The 14,080-nt window shown below is 39.0% G+C and overlaps 1 protein-coding gene across 1 annotated transcript in view; it reads left to right on the top strand.

Annotated features, from left to right (window-relative positions):
- The first annotated feature begins 1,018 nt into the window (after nucleotides 1–1,018).
- LOC104368920 (vasoactive intestinal polypeptide receptor 1) overlaps nucleotides 1,019–14,080 on the top strand; it is a 30,996-nt gene continuing 17,934 nt past the window's right edge. The window contains exons 1-2 of the mRNA XM_033002863.2: nucleotides 1,019–1,072; nucleotides 11,093–11,192. Of these exons, the coding sequence (XP_032858754.1) occupies nucleotides 1,040–1,072; nucleotides 11,093–11,192 (133 nt within the window). The 5' untranslated portion in view covers nucleotides 1,019–1,039. The remainder of the gene's footprint in view (nucleotides 1,073–11,092; nucleotides 11,193–14,080) is intronic.

Below are 14,080 nucleotides of genomic sequence, written 5' to 3'. Positions count from 1 at the left end.
CCTTGTATATCTGAAATAATCTAGGTAGAGCCAGTAAGCATGATATAGGACTTATAGGACATCTATACACTTGTAAAGACAGCTGCAGAAATTTATATTCTCTGTAATGGTGTTAGACATCTATTTTGAGGTAACTTAGGTAAACCATGAATCTTTTCTGACTATACAGAACTTTAACACCATTGGGAAATAATGAATGATAAACAGGATATGAAATAGCACTTAAATCTTATCAAGAAAACTGCTTTTGCCATGCCCACAATTCCAGCTCTCCCAGGCTCTGAAAATAGCTCGGTGTAATATTTACTGTGGCAAACCCCAGAACTGGTTTCTAGGTCCTATGAACCCTGATATTCAAAAGTGTAATATATAATTTTTTTTTTTCCTTTTTTTTTTTTTTTTAACCAACAAAATCCAAGCCACAGGCAAGAAGGACTTTAGCTTTTACTTATTGCACCAAGAATTAAAGCTACATTCAAGTCATCTTTGTAACATAAGAGCCAGAAAGACCTTATGTGGATTGCGGGGGAAATCCTCTGTCACTGCTCAAAATTTTCCCTTGAAGAGGAAGGGGGATGCCAAAACCCAGCAACTCCATTTCTGAGAGGCCCTAGGGAATACCACGCTGTCAGACCCACTGAACACCTTTGAAAACCACAAGCAGGGTCCCATTAGCAGAAGGAGGGGGTGAATCCAGCACCCCTTCTTGCACAGAGAACATCTGCTTCCAAGTAAACCCCAAAAGCCCAGGGGGTGCTCCAGCTGTGCAGGCGGGCGACCAGAGGACCGGTTCATAGAGGCGGGTCCAAACTCCCAGGGGGGGATGCTGGCAGATCTTCCCTCTGCTGCGAACCTGGTCCTTCGGGCTCGAAGGTGGCCGGGGGGAGGGGGGGGTCCCCCAGGAGGGACCCGGGGGGGCCGGGAAGGGAGGTGCAAGGCTCTCCGGGGCGGGTCTTGGTGGGGGCGGGCTGAGCATCGGCTTTTGGCAGCTTCACCACAGGCAGAGGGAGCGGGGAGGACCCGGCGGCTGCTGCCGAGGATGCGAAGTTTGTGCTGGTTGCTGCTCCCCTTGGTGAGTGCCCGGCCGTGGGCTTTCGGGGGTAGGGGGGGATGCGAGGGTGTGTGTGTGTGTGTGGGGGTGTGTGTGTGTGGAAGAGGTGGGACACCGCACAGCTGGCTCCCGAGGCTGTTGAGCACAGCTGGGTGGCTCTGCAGCTGCCCTGCAGGATCCAGGGGGGTGGGGGAGATGTTCGCAGAGGCAGGGTAACTTTTCTCGTAACAGGGAGCAGGTAGAAAGAAAGAAAAATAAGGAAAGGATTAAAAAAAGAAAAAAAAAATACAAAAAAAACAACCCACAATAACAACAACAACAAAAACAGGACAAGGATGTAGAAGGCAAGAAAATAAAAGGACATTCCTGAGTTAGAGGTTTGACCCGGCTCTTTTCTTTAAAATTTTATGGCCCTATTTACACCTAGTAATAAAAGTCTTTGAATTTCCATTCACTAGAATTACAGTTTCCAAAGAGCAGAAGAGCATCCCTAAATGAGAATAGCTGTAGCGTGGCTTTAGAGGGACAGAAGGGGACAGCTTGCTGTCCCACTTGTCCTGACAAAAGCAACTTTGTTGAAGAAGGAGAATAAATAAAAAGTAATAGTTCCTTTTGATGGATTTGGGACCTTTACTTCTTAGAGAGGGCACTGATGTTTTTACCGCTGAAGGTATCTGCTTTATAGTATCACCAAGAAGGAACATAAACTATCTTGTCTGCTGTGCACTGGATGCAGCGGGTGAGATTGTAACATTAAACATCAGGTAGGAGACACAATTTAGGGAGGTACACCCCTCCCTGTCCTGGTTCGGGCTGGAATAGAGTTCCTGTTCGTTTTAGTAGCTGGAGGAGTGCTGCAGCACATTGAGACCCCAGGAGCTCCCCAGGTGCTAGTGCCCTCACCTGTGTGCGGGGGCGGGGGGGGAGTGCTGGGCCCGGATTGGCCGATATTCCATGTCATGTGACATTGTGCTCACTATATAAAGGCAGGAGTGGGGCAGGAGGGGCTCTCACTTCTAGGATTGTGGCTGTGGTGCCTTTGTGTTTGGGATCACCAGCTGGGAGCAGGTGGGTGTTGGTGGGAGGTGAGCAGCTGTATTGTGCATTACCTGGTGATACTGCTGTCAGTGTATTGTTCTGTTACTGTTATTAAACTGTTTTTATCTCAACCCGTGAGTCTCCCTTTGCCCCTCTGATTCCCTCCTCATTCCCAAGTGGGGGGAGGGTGGGTGAGCGACTGTGTGGCATTTAGCTGCTGACCAGGCTCAAACCACAACACTCCCTAAGCCCCATGCTCTACTGCTGGCTTTGCCTGGGCTGGTTAGGAAGAGCTCACGTAAGTGCAAGTACAGTCATATATCCTCTTCCCCCTCAATCTTCAGCCTCAGAGAAGTGTTTGGAAATCTTCCTATGGGTGTGATTCCCAGGGACTCATTAGTTCTAACTTTAGCCATTTCACAGTTAAATGGTTAGTGTAGGCTGGGATTCCCACTGTAGTCAAGGGAGAGACAGTCATTTTACCGGGAGGCATTTCATCTTCTCCTGAGAAAGACAGATGGGTGAATGTTCCTCCAGGGCTTGGCTTCTTGCACTAATAATAGCGAGAGCCTAGGTGGTTACAGACTGGTCTTGACCATTCAGTTTTAAAAGGTGAAGTTGGGATGTAAATTTTCACACTTGCACCTCACATTCTCTGGAGCTTGTTTTTCCTCTGCATTTACACAGCTTTATGTACAAGTGATAGTATATAGGTCCTTGCTATGTAAACATTGTCATGTATAGTTATTATCATGTTTAATACCCTTCTTTCAGGGAAAACTAGTCAGCTGAAAGTGTTACAATGCTACAGGTGGAGTGACTTTGGTATCTGGACTAGTCTTTTTGCACGTAACAGAGGCACAACTTACTCTTGCAGCTGTCAGCAGAGTGGTGCTAACCTGAAGTGATGTATCATGCACATCTGTGGGCTGCCATGTATCATCTTAATGTTTTAGCATATTGCAGAATACTGTTCCCATAATAAAAGAAATTCTATAAACTACATGCTCTATGTATATTTTGGCCTCAAACTATTGCTCATATGTGAACTCCAGCTACATATCTGGTAAGAGGCAGTGCTCTAAATGTCAGATTTCATGTGTCAAACTAGCACTCATGCGAAGATTTGTACCCTAAGTTAGACAGAGAAAGCCAGAGACCCATAGGATGTCTTGAGTAAGCAGTCCTTTCATATTTCAAAGGATCATGTCAGAGGAGAGAAATAATTCTAGTGTGTATTCAGCAAATAATTCATCAGTCAGATATGAAAATAAACCAGAGAAGTAATCCTGAAAACTTCCTCTGTGAAACTAGGTACTTTTGCCTTCTATCAACTCCACAGGGAGCTGTATGTTGCAGGATATACTTTGTGCCTTGCAGAATAGAGTCCTTGACATTAAAAATTACCATTTGCTTCTAACTGACGAGGAACAGAGAGCAGTGGGTGCTGAAATGCATAAAAAGTACTTTTCCTGTCTTAAAGAGTTCAGAGTCTCAGGAAACAGAAGATGGGGAACAGAAAATACTCTGCATTCACCGCCCTTCCTGCTGAGCTAAACTTCTGTCTTCTTCAAACACGTAACAGCTTTTCACACCTCTGATGGGTTATCGTTGAGCTATACATTTACTTTAACAAAGAATTTCCTGTGGTAATAGGCATGCGGATACAAATCTGTGGCAAGATTCAGCATTCCCAATAAAAGTGACGGGTGCCGAAATTTCTCATATCACTACTATTGACTAATTTGTGTTGGAGCGACATACATGCTTCTTCTAGGGATCTGGTCCCTGCGGACCTTAAATTTCCCTCCACATGGAACTGGAGGTGTGGAAGAATCAGTCTGTTTAGGCATTTCGTTAGCCTGGAGGGAGTTAGTGGAGGGAGACAGGCTCCTGTGCAGTGAGTCACACTGTTCTCAAATAGGTGTCTGAGAGAGGTAGGAGGAATCCTTCCCTGGAACTGTTTGTCTGCCTTTATTGATCATTAAAGGAGGCTTGTGTGAGGAGTTTAGATTAATAATCTAAAATTTTCTATCTAAAATGAGGGATCTTGTCTAAAGCTACTCATTTAGCCTCCTTCAGTATTACTGGGAAGAGGTAGAAACTCCAAGAAGTTATGGTGGCTTTGATTGAGTGAATGTGCTGATGGACTTTGACATCTAGGTTTCAGTTCTTTGGGATTAGGTGACATGAACCCCACCTTTAGGCAAACATACTATACTTGCAGAAAGGGAGAAATTTCTCTTTAATTTGGAGGAATACTTGCAGTAGCACAAAACAAGGATCCTCAGTTATTAGTGTTCTGTAATTCTTTGTGTCAGTGATAATTAAATGCTCTACCAAATTTAGCATAGAGCTAATAAATTAGATTTCACTTTTCTCAAGATAATAATTACATAGTGCTTATAAAAAAAATTAATTAGTATGTATTGTCACATATCAAATAGCTATGAGTAAATACATACAGTGATATACATGGATATGTATGTATAGCAAGTACTGTTCTGTATAAGGCTATGCAGTTAAACACAGTCAGATAAATACAATCCAATACACAGAGGGGCATTCAAGCATTACTGCAATGTCTTAAAAACAATCTTGAAAAGATATTCCTCTAAATGACTGTGAGGCAATCAGTGTCTCAGCTTCTCTTGTTCCATAGGTAATCAAGTTAGAAAGAGAAAACAAACACTGAAAATGTCCTCTAGGTAGTCATTTTCAGCCAAAAAGACTCCTGACATAATCTATTTAACTGACTGAAGAGAAAGACTGGAAATAGGTCTTTACCTTTGGGGTTGAAAGCTTCTGGGATCAAGACAGTGTCAGTGCTTGCAAGTTGTGGGCAGGACTTTCTATGATAACTAAATACATTGCTGGTGACTGGAGTCATGTCACTCATGTCACTGCTGTGGTGACCTCACGCTTTACAGTCAGTCAAAATCGAGTGGTAAACATGGCTTGGGTATGATAGAAACAAACTGGATGCTCATCTATTTTTACAAGCACATTTGAGCAACAAACTTTTTTGCTGTGTAAGAAATACTTGGTTATTTTTTATTGTTTGTCGTAGCTTTCTGGCAGAACATAATACTACATATATTGCATTACTAATATCCCAGGATGACTTATAAGGCATAGTAGATAGGAAGACCCTTACTGTGGTGATTGTGACAGTAGTTGTACTGAAATGCACAAAAGCGTATGGAGCTCGAGGCTGGTCTCAGCTCCCGTCAAAGTACATGTGAAAATTGACACTGATTTTGGTGATCTGTGCTTCCCGGTCTCAAAGTTTTCTAATAGCATCTTGCTATTTGCAAAAGGAGTTAAGCAGATGTAAGAGTTTGATGACATATATTCAATGGTCTGAGAAGTTTATGAAAAAACATGAGGATTTCTTTGTCTTCTTCAGCTATTCAACCTGTATTCAACATTTTCCATAAGCCCCCTTCCATCCTGCAAGTCCTTCCTTTTCATCAGAATTTCAGCTGAAATAAAGTTACGTGTTTCAGAGCATATCCTTGTTCTCTGGACTGTGCCTTTGACTTCACTGGCCAACTTTCAGGACTGACTTAACACTTAATTCCACAGTTAAAAATGGGTGGGGGATGTAGGATTTTTTAATGCCTTTCCTGTGCCTTTCTGTATCCTAAAATACCAGGTGAGTTTTAATCCTCCAACCTGGGAGTCGGTGTGTTTTGAATGGCAGACAACTCTAGTTTTGTATAAGGCAGAGCTAAAATGTTCAGGCATCAGAGTCATATCAGAACAGGGGAAGCACAGACAGGGAGAACAGGGAGTACAGAGATGATTTCAGAGCAGATCTGAGATGAAATCTGAGACATGAATGCAAGCTGTAGAACAGAGACAAAAAGAATAGAGATTAATATTCTTAGTAAATTATTTATGCACTTGACACAAAAACTATTCATAAGGTTTTAAGATTACATAGCCTTGGAAACTAAACCAGATCACTGGAAGGACTCTTCAAGTTCTTGAAACATTCCCACCTTGCCAATGAATTCAGCTACTTCTTTGATTTTTGATTCATTTTCAAAAAGACTAAGTGTTACCAATTTACTTCTGGCTCTTTGATCCCCCTGAATTGCTTTTTCAAAAGTGACTAATATACTCAGTCCCCAGCTTTGAAGGACTTCCCTTGTTTTCAGAGCATAGAAAATGTCCCTACTTTTCCCCAAATGTGCTAATGGACTTCTTAATGAGTGAAGAACTTTCTTTTATGTGACATCTAAATTATAGTTTTTCTGCCACCCCAACATCCTAGGGGCACCATCTTTGTATGGACTCTCAGGAAAGATGGCTTTTAACGAAGTTGCACTAAGTATGGCATGAGGATGTTGCCAGAAAGGCTATTCCCAGTGCTTGTTAAGTCTGATGTCCAACATGAGCAAATCAAAGCCAAAAGTGCTATTATGTTGATTTTTTTTTTTCTGTTCAAATTTGGGCAAATAAATAAACTGTCATATAACAGAGGAAATACAAACCAATGTTATACTTACTAACAGTGAATATACCACTTAAGGTTTCAATGCAATGGCATTACAGATGTTAAGAAAGGAAGTCTAAAACTAAGCACAAGCACCAAATCTGGCTCTCTAAATTGTCTCATGTTTTTAGCATGCCAGTGCCGGTTTCAGGTAATTTTTTAATGTTCACTATGTGATTGCTTTGTTCCAGGCAAGATTGTTTTGGTGGTTAGGACTTAGAGTTAAAACGCCCGTCTGAATTTTGGCTGGTCACTAATGTCCAAGCCAGCAAAAAGATATTTGTGTTATGATGCTCAGAAATGCAAAGCTCCATTCCTTGAGAGCTGTCTACAACACTGCATGAAACCTTTATGTGTTCAGTATAAGCTTTAGGGTGAAGACACCCCACTGTGATTTTCAGTAACATTCATACTAGGTTACTGCATGTTGATCTGAGAAGTAGCATTTTAAATCAGCCTCTTACACTTACTACTGTGGCAGGGAAGACTCTGCCAGATTGGACATCCCAGCCTCAGGAATCTCTGCTTCATTTTCGTTCCTAAATTATTCTTTTCTAAGGTGAACAGGAACTACTCTTTCCCTAGAAGAGCTCAGTCATTACAGCAGATGTGTCCCAAATAGCAATACTATGTCCCTGCAACAACTGCAGAACCCCTGTTTTCTAGAAAGCCCCATCACCTAACCATCACAGGCAGATTAGAGCAACAACATCCACTTTTCTCTCAAGGCATTGTGAGATTAATAACAAAAAATAAGCAAGCCATATCCAACAAATCACAAGTAATGTTCTGCCCAGAAGGCTTTTCTTTAACTATAAAATGGTTTAATGTCTTCCTTTTTCTTAAAGCCTGAGGAAAACCAACAAATTGAAGCATCATCACTGTTCTCGATTTCTTGTATACATGTCATTTTTTCTTTCCTTTTTTTTCTTATTGTGTTGTAACAGTGAGATTGCTTTTAGTAAGACTGCATGACTGTAAGTTAACAACACCAGCCTCATTTTTGCTTCTTGCAGGATAGTCTGAAGGTTGCATCTGCAATGACACTTGATGTTGATTTTCAAACACTGAAGTGTCAATAATATTTAGCCTTTGCATTGGCCTATAACAAAAACTCTGTGATCTGGTGGCTGCAACCACACACCCCACACACAAATCCAGTAATCCAAAAGCAAACGAAATGTGAGCATAATTAATTATTTACCTGTCAGTGGTAATGGGGTTGCCTACAGTTTCACCACTGGTGAGTATCACCAACAGTTGGTCAGTATTTCTAGAAAAAATAAAATCATGGTTTCTGGTGACTCATCACAGCTTTCAGAGGCAGGAGGCTGGAATACATGTTCTAGGGATCTGTTCTGTTACAGCAATTCCTCTGTCCTGTGTAAAACCAATGCAGTACAACTTCCCTACGGGCAGGGTATGGGTTTCCCCAGCCACTGTAAATGAGCAGCACTCCACAGATTTCAGTACAACTCTGCTGAATTATGGTGACTGAAGGTCTGGTTCAGTAGATGTAGATTTACCAAAGGGAAGAATAAAGGCGATGCAACCTACTTGGAGCAGCAGGCAGTGTGGCGCATATCTTCAGTGTTTGATGTACTGTTTGAGAGAGCTCAACTGCTTAGTTCCTCATTTATGTTTCACCTGCAACAGCTACATATGTTGCTTAAGTTGACTTTTGGAGAAATATAACCCTTCCTCCTCTGAAACTTTTTCATGACTAATTATGTGTCTGTTTCCACCACTCCCAGCATCTCTGGCGTGAGGTGGGAGTTAAATTAACCCATCTCTACCAAGTGCTTGTTTCTCAAAGATATATCAAATCCGTTTTCATGATTTTGATTTTATTTTGAGTCATGACTGGCTGTTGCTTTCAAGTCTTTTACTAGAGGACTCAATATAGATGGTAAGTTGTATAGGATCATGTCAAGTTGTCATGACCATTAAACATTAAGTCTAAGAATATTCCAAATACAAAGATTCTCAGCAGTAAGAGTCCAGAAATTCCAAAAAGTAGAGAAATTACTTCATTCCTGTCCATCGTTATAAGCAGAAATAGTGAGATATTTATGTAGCAATCATTTTGTTATTACTACTCAAATCATTTATTTGTTATGTAGGCTGAATGCAAAGTGAAATGTATGTCAAAATATAAAGCAATGTGCAGGGATCCGATTAATACCTGAAAATTTTCATTTCAGAATTGTGTTACTATAGTTGAACAGCAAGAAGTACTATTTTAAGAGTCACACATGCTGATTTATAAAATGTGTTTCAAATTACCCACTGGAGGAATATTATGTATGAAAAAAGCCATGTCTTAATTTTCTTTTCAAACAGTGTCCTTAGTCCTCTCTCTGTTCTAATATTAGGATGTATGAACCATCTCTAGGGCCTCATAATTAAATAGTAGCCTGTCTATGCTACTTTAAAACCCAAATGTAAGCAGAATTTTTTAAGGTTTTTAAAGATAAAGTTGTGTTCTATTTTTTCCCTAAGCAGATATTATTGCTAAGATGTAATAGTCTACATGACTTCCAGTAAAGTTTCTGTAGAGGATAAAATAAGTCCTACTTGTACTACTGACTGAAAACATTCTGAAGGCCAATAAATCAACTTCCTGAGACTGAAAAGGCAGTCTAGCAGTGATGTTTTCATACGTACTGCATTTTCAAAGTCATTAGAAGTTTAGAATGGCCTATAGTCTTCCTCAGAAATGTCTCAGACAGCCTTCAATCCATATTTTCAAGGCCCTGGTTTTGTCTTGAATAGCATAACTTGCAGAGGAGCAAACCCTCTGTTCTATTCGATATAAGACTCCCTATGTCCTGAAAATCCCAATATGCCAGAGGAGGCTTTAGTGCAATATTCAGTCATCTGAATACAGTTCCAGTTGATTTCTAGACTGTTAACCCTATTGACACTATTGACTCTGGGTTTAATTCAGTTACCTAAACATGGGTGTATAGAAATATTTGAGACATCAAATAATGCATTTGAGAGTTCTATGTGGGGCTGGCAAAATTAATGCAGAATCTACACAAGAGGGCTGAGATACTCTATAGCATCCCAGACAGCACTAAACATTCCTGGGTGAGACATCCTTTGAATTTCCATGGACTACAAAAGAAGCTCAGATAAAAAGATCACATGCAGACACCGACATTGTAGATTCTTTCTCATACTTTAATTGCCTTTCCAGAGGCAAATATTTGGGTTGTTCTAAGGTATGAAGAACATCTTCACAATTACAGCAGATATGATGCAGGACTACAGGGGACATGAAACTTTCTGCAGTGGGAGATGGAGGCCAAGATAAATACATGAAAGCGCCTAAAAGACACTAAGTATCTCTATTTAAGAAGATTAATGTAGGCCCTATTCAACAACTAGTGTCTAGAAATCCGTTTAGCTGTTTAAATGTAGGTATCTTAATCTGTAAGATAAGTATCATTCTTTAAGTCCCTAAAACAATACATTATTTTTTTTTCTCTTTTCTCATCTCATGAAATGGAAACAGTGCCTCTGGAAGGAGTGTGTTGAAGCCTCAGATAATATGTTAATAAAATTTTATCATCACTCAGATTAAACTATGGCCAAAAATGCCATTTTCTATTTTCTCTAACTTCTTGAACTTTAATATTTCTTATTTAACCCCCAATGAACATAAAACTTATGCTCCTATTTAATGTTTTTATTTCTATAATTATAACAGCTGTGTTCAGAAGGCAAGATTTTACATCATGATCTCTTAGTAGAGTGATCTGTATGGCACTATAATCTCAAGGTTTCAAAGAACTCCAGGAGCCCGTTCTATTACTATCAACATCAAAGCAGAGTAGACATGCCTTCTTGAAGAGTAGTTAAGACTATTGTCACACTTAGGTGCTAATTTCTCCAATAAAGAAAACTTGATTCTTGGGAGCTCCTAAGAATGAAAATAAGAATGTTTTGCCAATAGGTAGTTCTGAACATCCAAAATAATTAACTAAAAAAACTTAACCCCAACATGTATATTTAAAGAAATTTATATATTTTTATTTGTTTTGTGGGGAAAGAATATATATGGTCAAAGTGCATGTATGTTTGGGGAACTCAGTGTGAATATTCCCATAGCTGATGCATTCATCTAATTTTGACCAGCTGACAAAGAGGTGGAAATCCAAAGGTTGTGAAATCCATTTAAGTTTTGTGAAAAACAGAGGTGTAAAGGAGAGGTGGTATAAATGTCCAGATTGGAGAAAAGGTGCTACATGAGTTTGACTATTAGCATACACTGAAAAATCCATATGAGTATGCATATCCAGACAAGTACACAAATCGATAAATGTATGACATTCCTGACTCCTTCTGCTGTTCACATGTCTTATTTGCAGCAAAATCCTCAGCTGGACCTTTCACATTTTCAACCACAAGGTACAAACTGGAGAGAAACCTGGCTCTTCTCATTTCAGTAATCACGGAACTTTTTTTTTGTTTGTTTTTCTCTCACCAAGGTTGTGGGAATACATCCAGAATGCAAGATATTCCAGCAGGTGGTCAAAGAGGAAGCTCTCTGTTTAGAAAAGAATGAATCTGTTTCATTTGATCTTAAAGGTAACAGTCCTGATTGTCAAGCTCTGATATGAATATCCCTTGTATATCATTTCAAGGGCACAATGTCAAGATATCTTTTGTTCTCCTAAGTCAAGATCTGATTCCTATTTTATGTGGTTTCTTAATAGTTTGAATTGCTTTTTCTATAGGCTGGGATTTTACCTCATCTCATTTTAGACATCTTTAAAAGCTCAATGTCTAAATCAGGAATTGTATTCTCAGATACTCTTAAAGTAACTGGAGAAAGATGGGTGTCCCTAGAGCATGTTTCATTGCCTCTGGTTTAAATGATTGCTTTGGAATAAGATGAATCATTCTCTAGAGTAGTATTTCTCTTTACTAACTACAGAATGAGACTAGGATGATTAATTCAGACCCTGACAAGTTTAGATGCTTAGTTAGGAAAAGAAAAAGCTACTTAGACTGTATTAAATTCCTAAAGTAGTTGGTGTGTCCTTATATCCAAAACTGCAAAGAAACTTACACACAAGACACTGAAAATCATGCTGAAATTATATTGTGTTGGGAATCATTCCAATCTTGTGAAAATCTTATTTGGAAAACAAATAAAACAAACCAACCAAACCAAACCAAAACACAAAACCCCCAACTTCTTCAAAATATTCTATTTCTACATTTTTTTGGAGGTTCTTTGTTTGAAAAGATTTATTGTAGCGGTGTTTTGAAATCTATTGCATGCTTAAATAAAAATTATGAAAATTAAAGCAAATGTTTCAGAGAGCCTGTAAGGTATTTTTTTAATGCCACATAGGGGGTTCTCTTTGCTGGGGTTTTGACATTGTGAAGACATGTTTTGAATTCATTCAAAGTGATCTTTCAAAATGTTCAAACTATTTCAAAAGTTTAGTTATATTTTTTCTGGCCAACTTTGTTTAGAAAAATATGAATCTGCCTCAGTGATACTTTTTCAGTTACATGAATTATCATATGTTCATTTTCTACAGAGACAAAGATGTCTCGCACACTTGATGTGAATAGAAATGTTGCAACCTCCTGGTAGTCTGCCTTTAGTAGCCTATTGAAATTTAGAGACTAACCCCCAGGATATTTCCTTTAACATCTTATTTATTCTTCTGCAGCACTTCTAATCAATCTGATGTCTGATATCCTTCTTGTACTTGTCTACTCTATTTTAGTGGTATTTTCCCCCACCTTTAATCAAGTCCAGAATACTGCCTGGACACATTTTGCACTTGGAACACCCAGTAACACACCGAAAAGATCAGACAAAAATCAAGTATTTTTGATAATGATTTCTTACTTTCATTACAGTATGACGTTTTTCTCTTTACCAGAAAAATAATGACATGATTTTGGGATCCTCTTTGTAGCAAAGGCTACTAATAAAAAATAAAAATCCCTTAAATTTCTGTTAAATTATTTAAAAATATTAAACCTTGTCAATTTTGATCTTCTCAAAGCTCTTCTTTCCATCTTTTATTCTCTGGAGATGGAAAGACTAATAAAAATCTATTTGGTTATTTCAGCCTTTCTCAATGTATTTTAAAATGAAACATTAGATCAAAAAAAAAACAACTAATCCCCAGTATTTTATCTGGAATATTTTAAAACTAGACTAAGATTGACAAAAGTCGCTAGCTTGCATTTCAATTTTTGGAACTGAATGAGACAAACAAGGATCACAATTTGTACAGTGGTACTTCTCAGTAGTCACAGAGAATCTGTGCTGGAACTAGTCTATGTTGCAGACTTTTTAATCTGAAGTAGTTCCACATTATTCTTGTACAGAGCAATATCTAATGAGTATCATCAATACAGTCCAGGGTACAATTCTTCTCATCTTGAAGTAGATGTATAAAATAGGTCAATTGAATCAAGCTCTAAAAATGCTTGGTTTTCTCCATTGTCTAAAAAAAAAGAAAAAAAAAACGAGCCCTGAATTATTGAAAAAGACTTAAATATCTATCATGTCAACATTACTTGATACAATTCCAACTGCAGTTGTCTTTACGGGGTCTCAGGTGACTTGAATGATCACTAGTGTCTTGAAAATCTTGGCATGTAGAATGTTCTTTCTGCCTCTGCACTCAGTGGTTTCTTTGATATAAACTGTAAAAGTCACTGGAAATGAAGCCATAGCTAAGACTTAAGACATAGAGGTTCCAGTCCTACATAAGGTCAACCGATTCTTGTTTTTAACTCCACATTGACAAATACAATAGATTTTTAGACCCAGCTTCTCAAAGGTACTATAGTCCCTCTAAGATGGATCCTTTAAGTCCTTAAGTCTAAGTGTGTGGGCTTCTGCATGTCTAAGTGGGACTCATTACCTGACTTTATTAATTTGAAAATTATCAGCCTAGTTTAGGCTATAATCATCAGAGAGACCTAGGTATTTGCAGAAGTGATTCATCCTGTCCTCAGAATGGAACCGCCAATATATGGGATGAATCATGCTCTGGAAGTCCCTGTCTCTTAGCTATTAGGAACATTAGCTAAGATTAGCTAACGTATTTTAGACAATTAAAATTAGAGATAATGAATCAGGCCTTCTATTTTCCCATCTGGCAAATTGGGGGTACCAGGACTTTCATTCTCCCAAGGGTGATGTGAGGATAATGCTGTGGGAGATTCTCAAGACTATCATTTTGGAAGCTGGAGAGTAACTTTGCTCTGCTACAAGCAAGTAATATTGCTTCCACATTTCAGCTCTTGACAATTTTAGATTTGCCTTGTCATCAGTCACAGAGGAAACAGAAAAGAATCAGTGAAAGAAAATAACACCTCCCAAATGAAACTTATGCACTGCTTTATATCCACCTTACGACTACCTAGAGATTGGTTTCAGTTACAGCACGGTGCTTTTTTTATTGGTCCATGCACCTTTGCATACTGATAATTTTTCT

This window comes from Tyto alba, unplaced genomic scaffold (genome assembly GCF_018691265.1).
Source record: "Tyto alba isolate M040663 unplaced genomic scaffold, T.alba_DEE_v4.0 Super-Scaffold_38, whole genome shotgun sequence".
In the NCBI taxonomy this organism is placed as follows: domain Eukaryota; kingdom Metazoa; phylum Chordata; class Aves; order Strigiformes; family Tytonidae; genus Tyto; species Tyto alba.
Note: the sequence above shows the minus strand (reverse complement) of the source record. Positions and strands in the feature narration are given on the sequence as shown.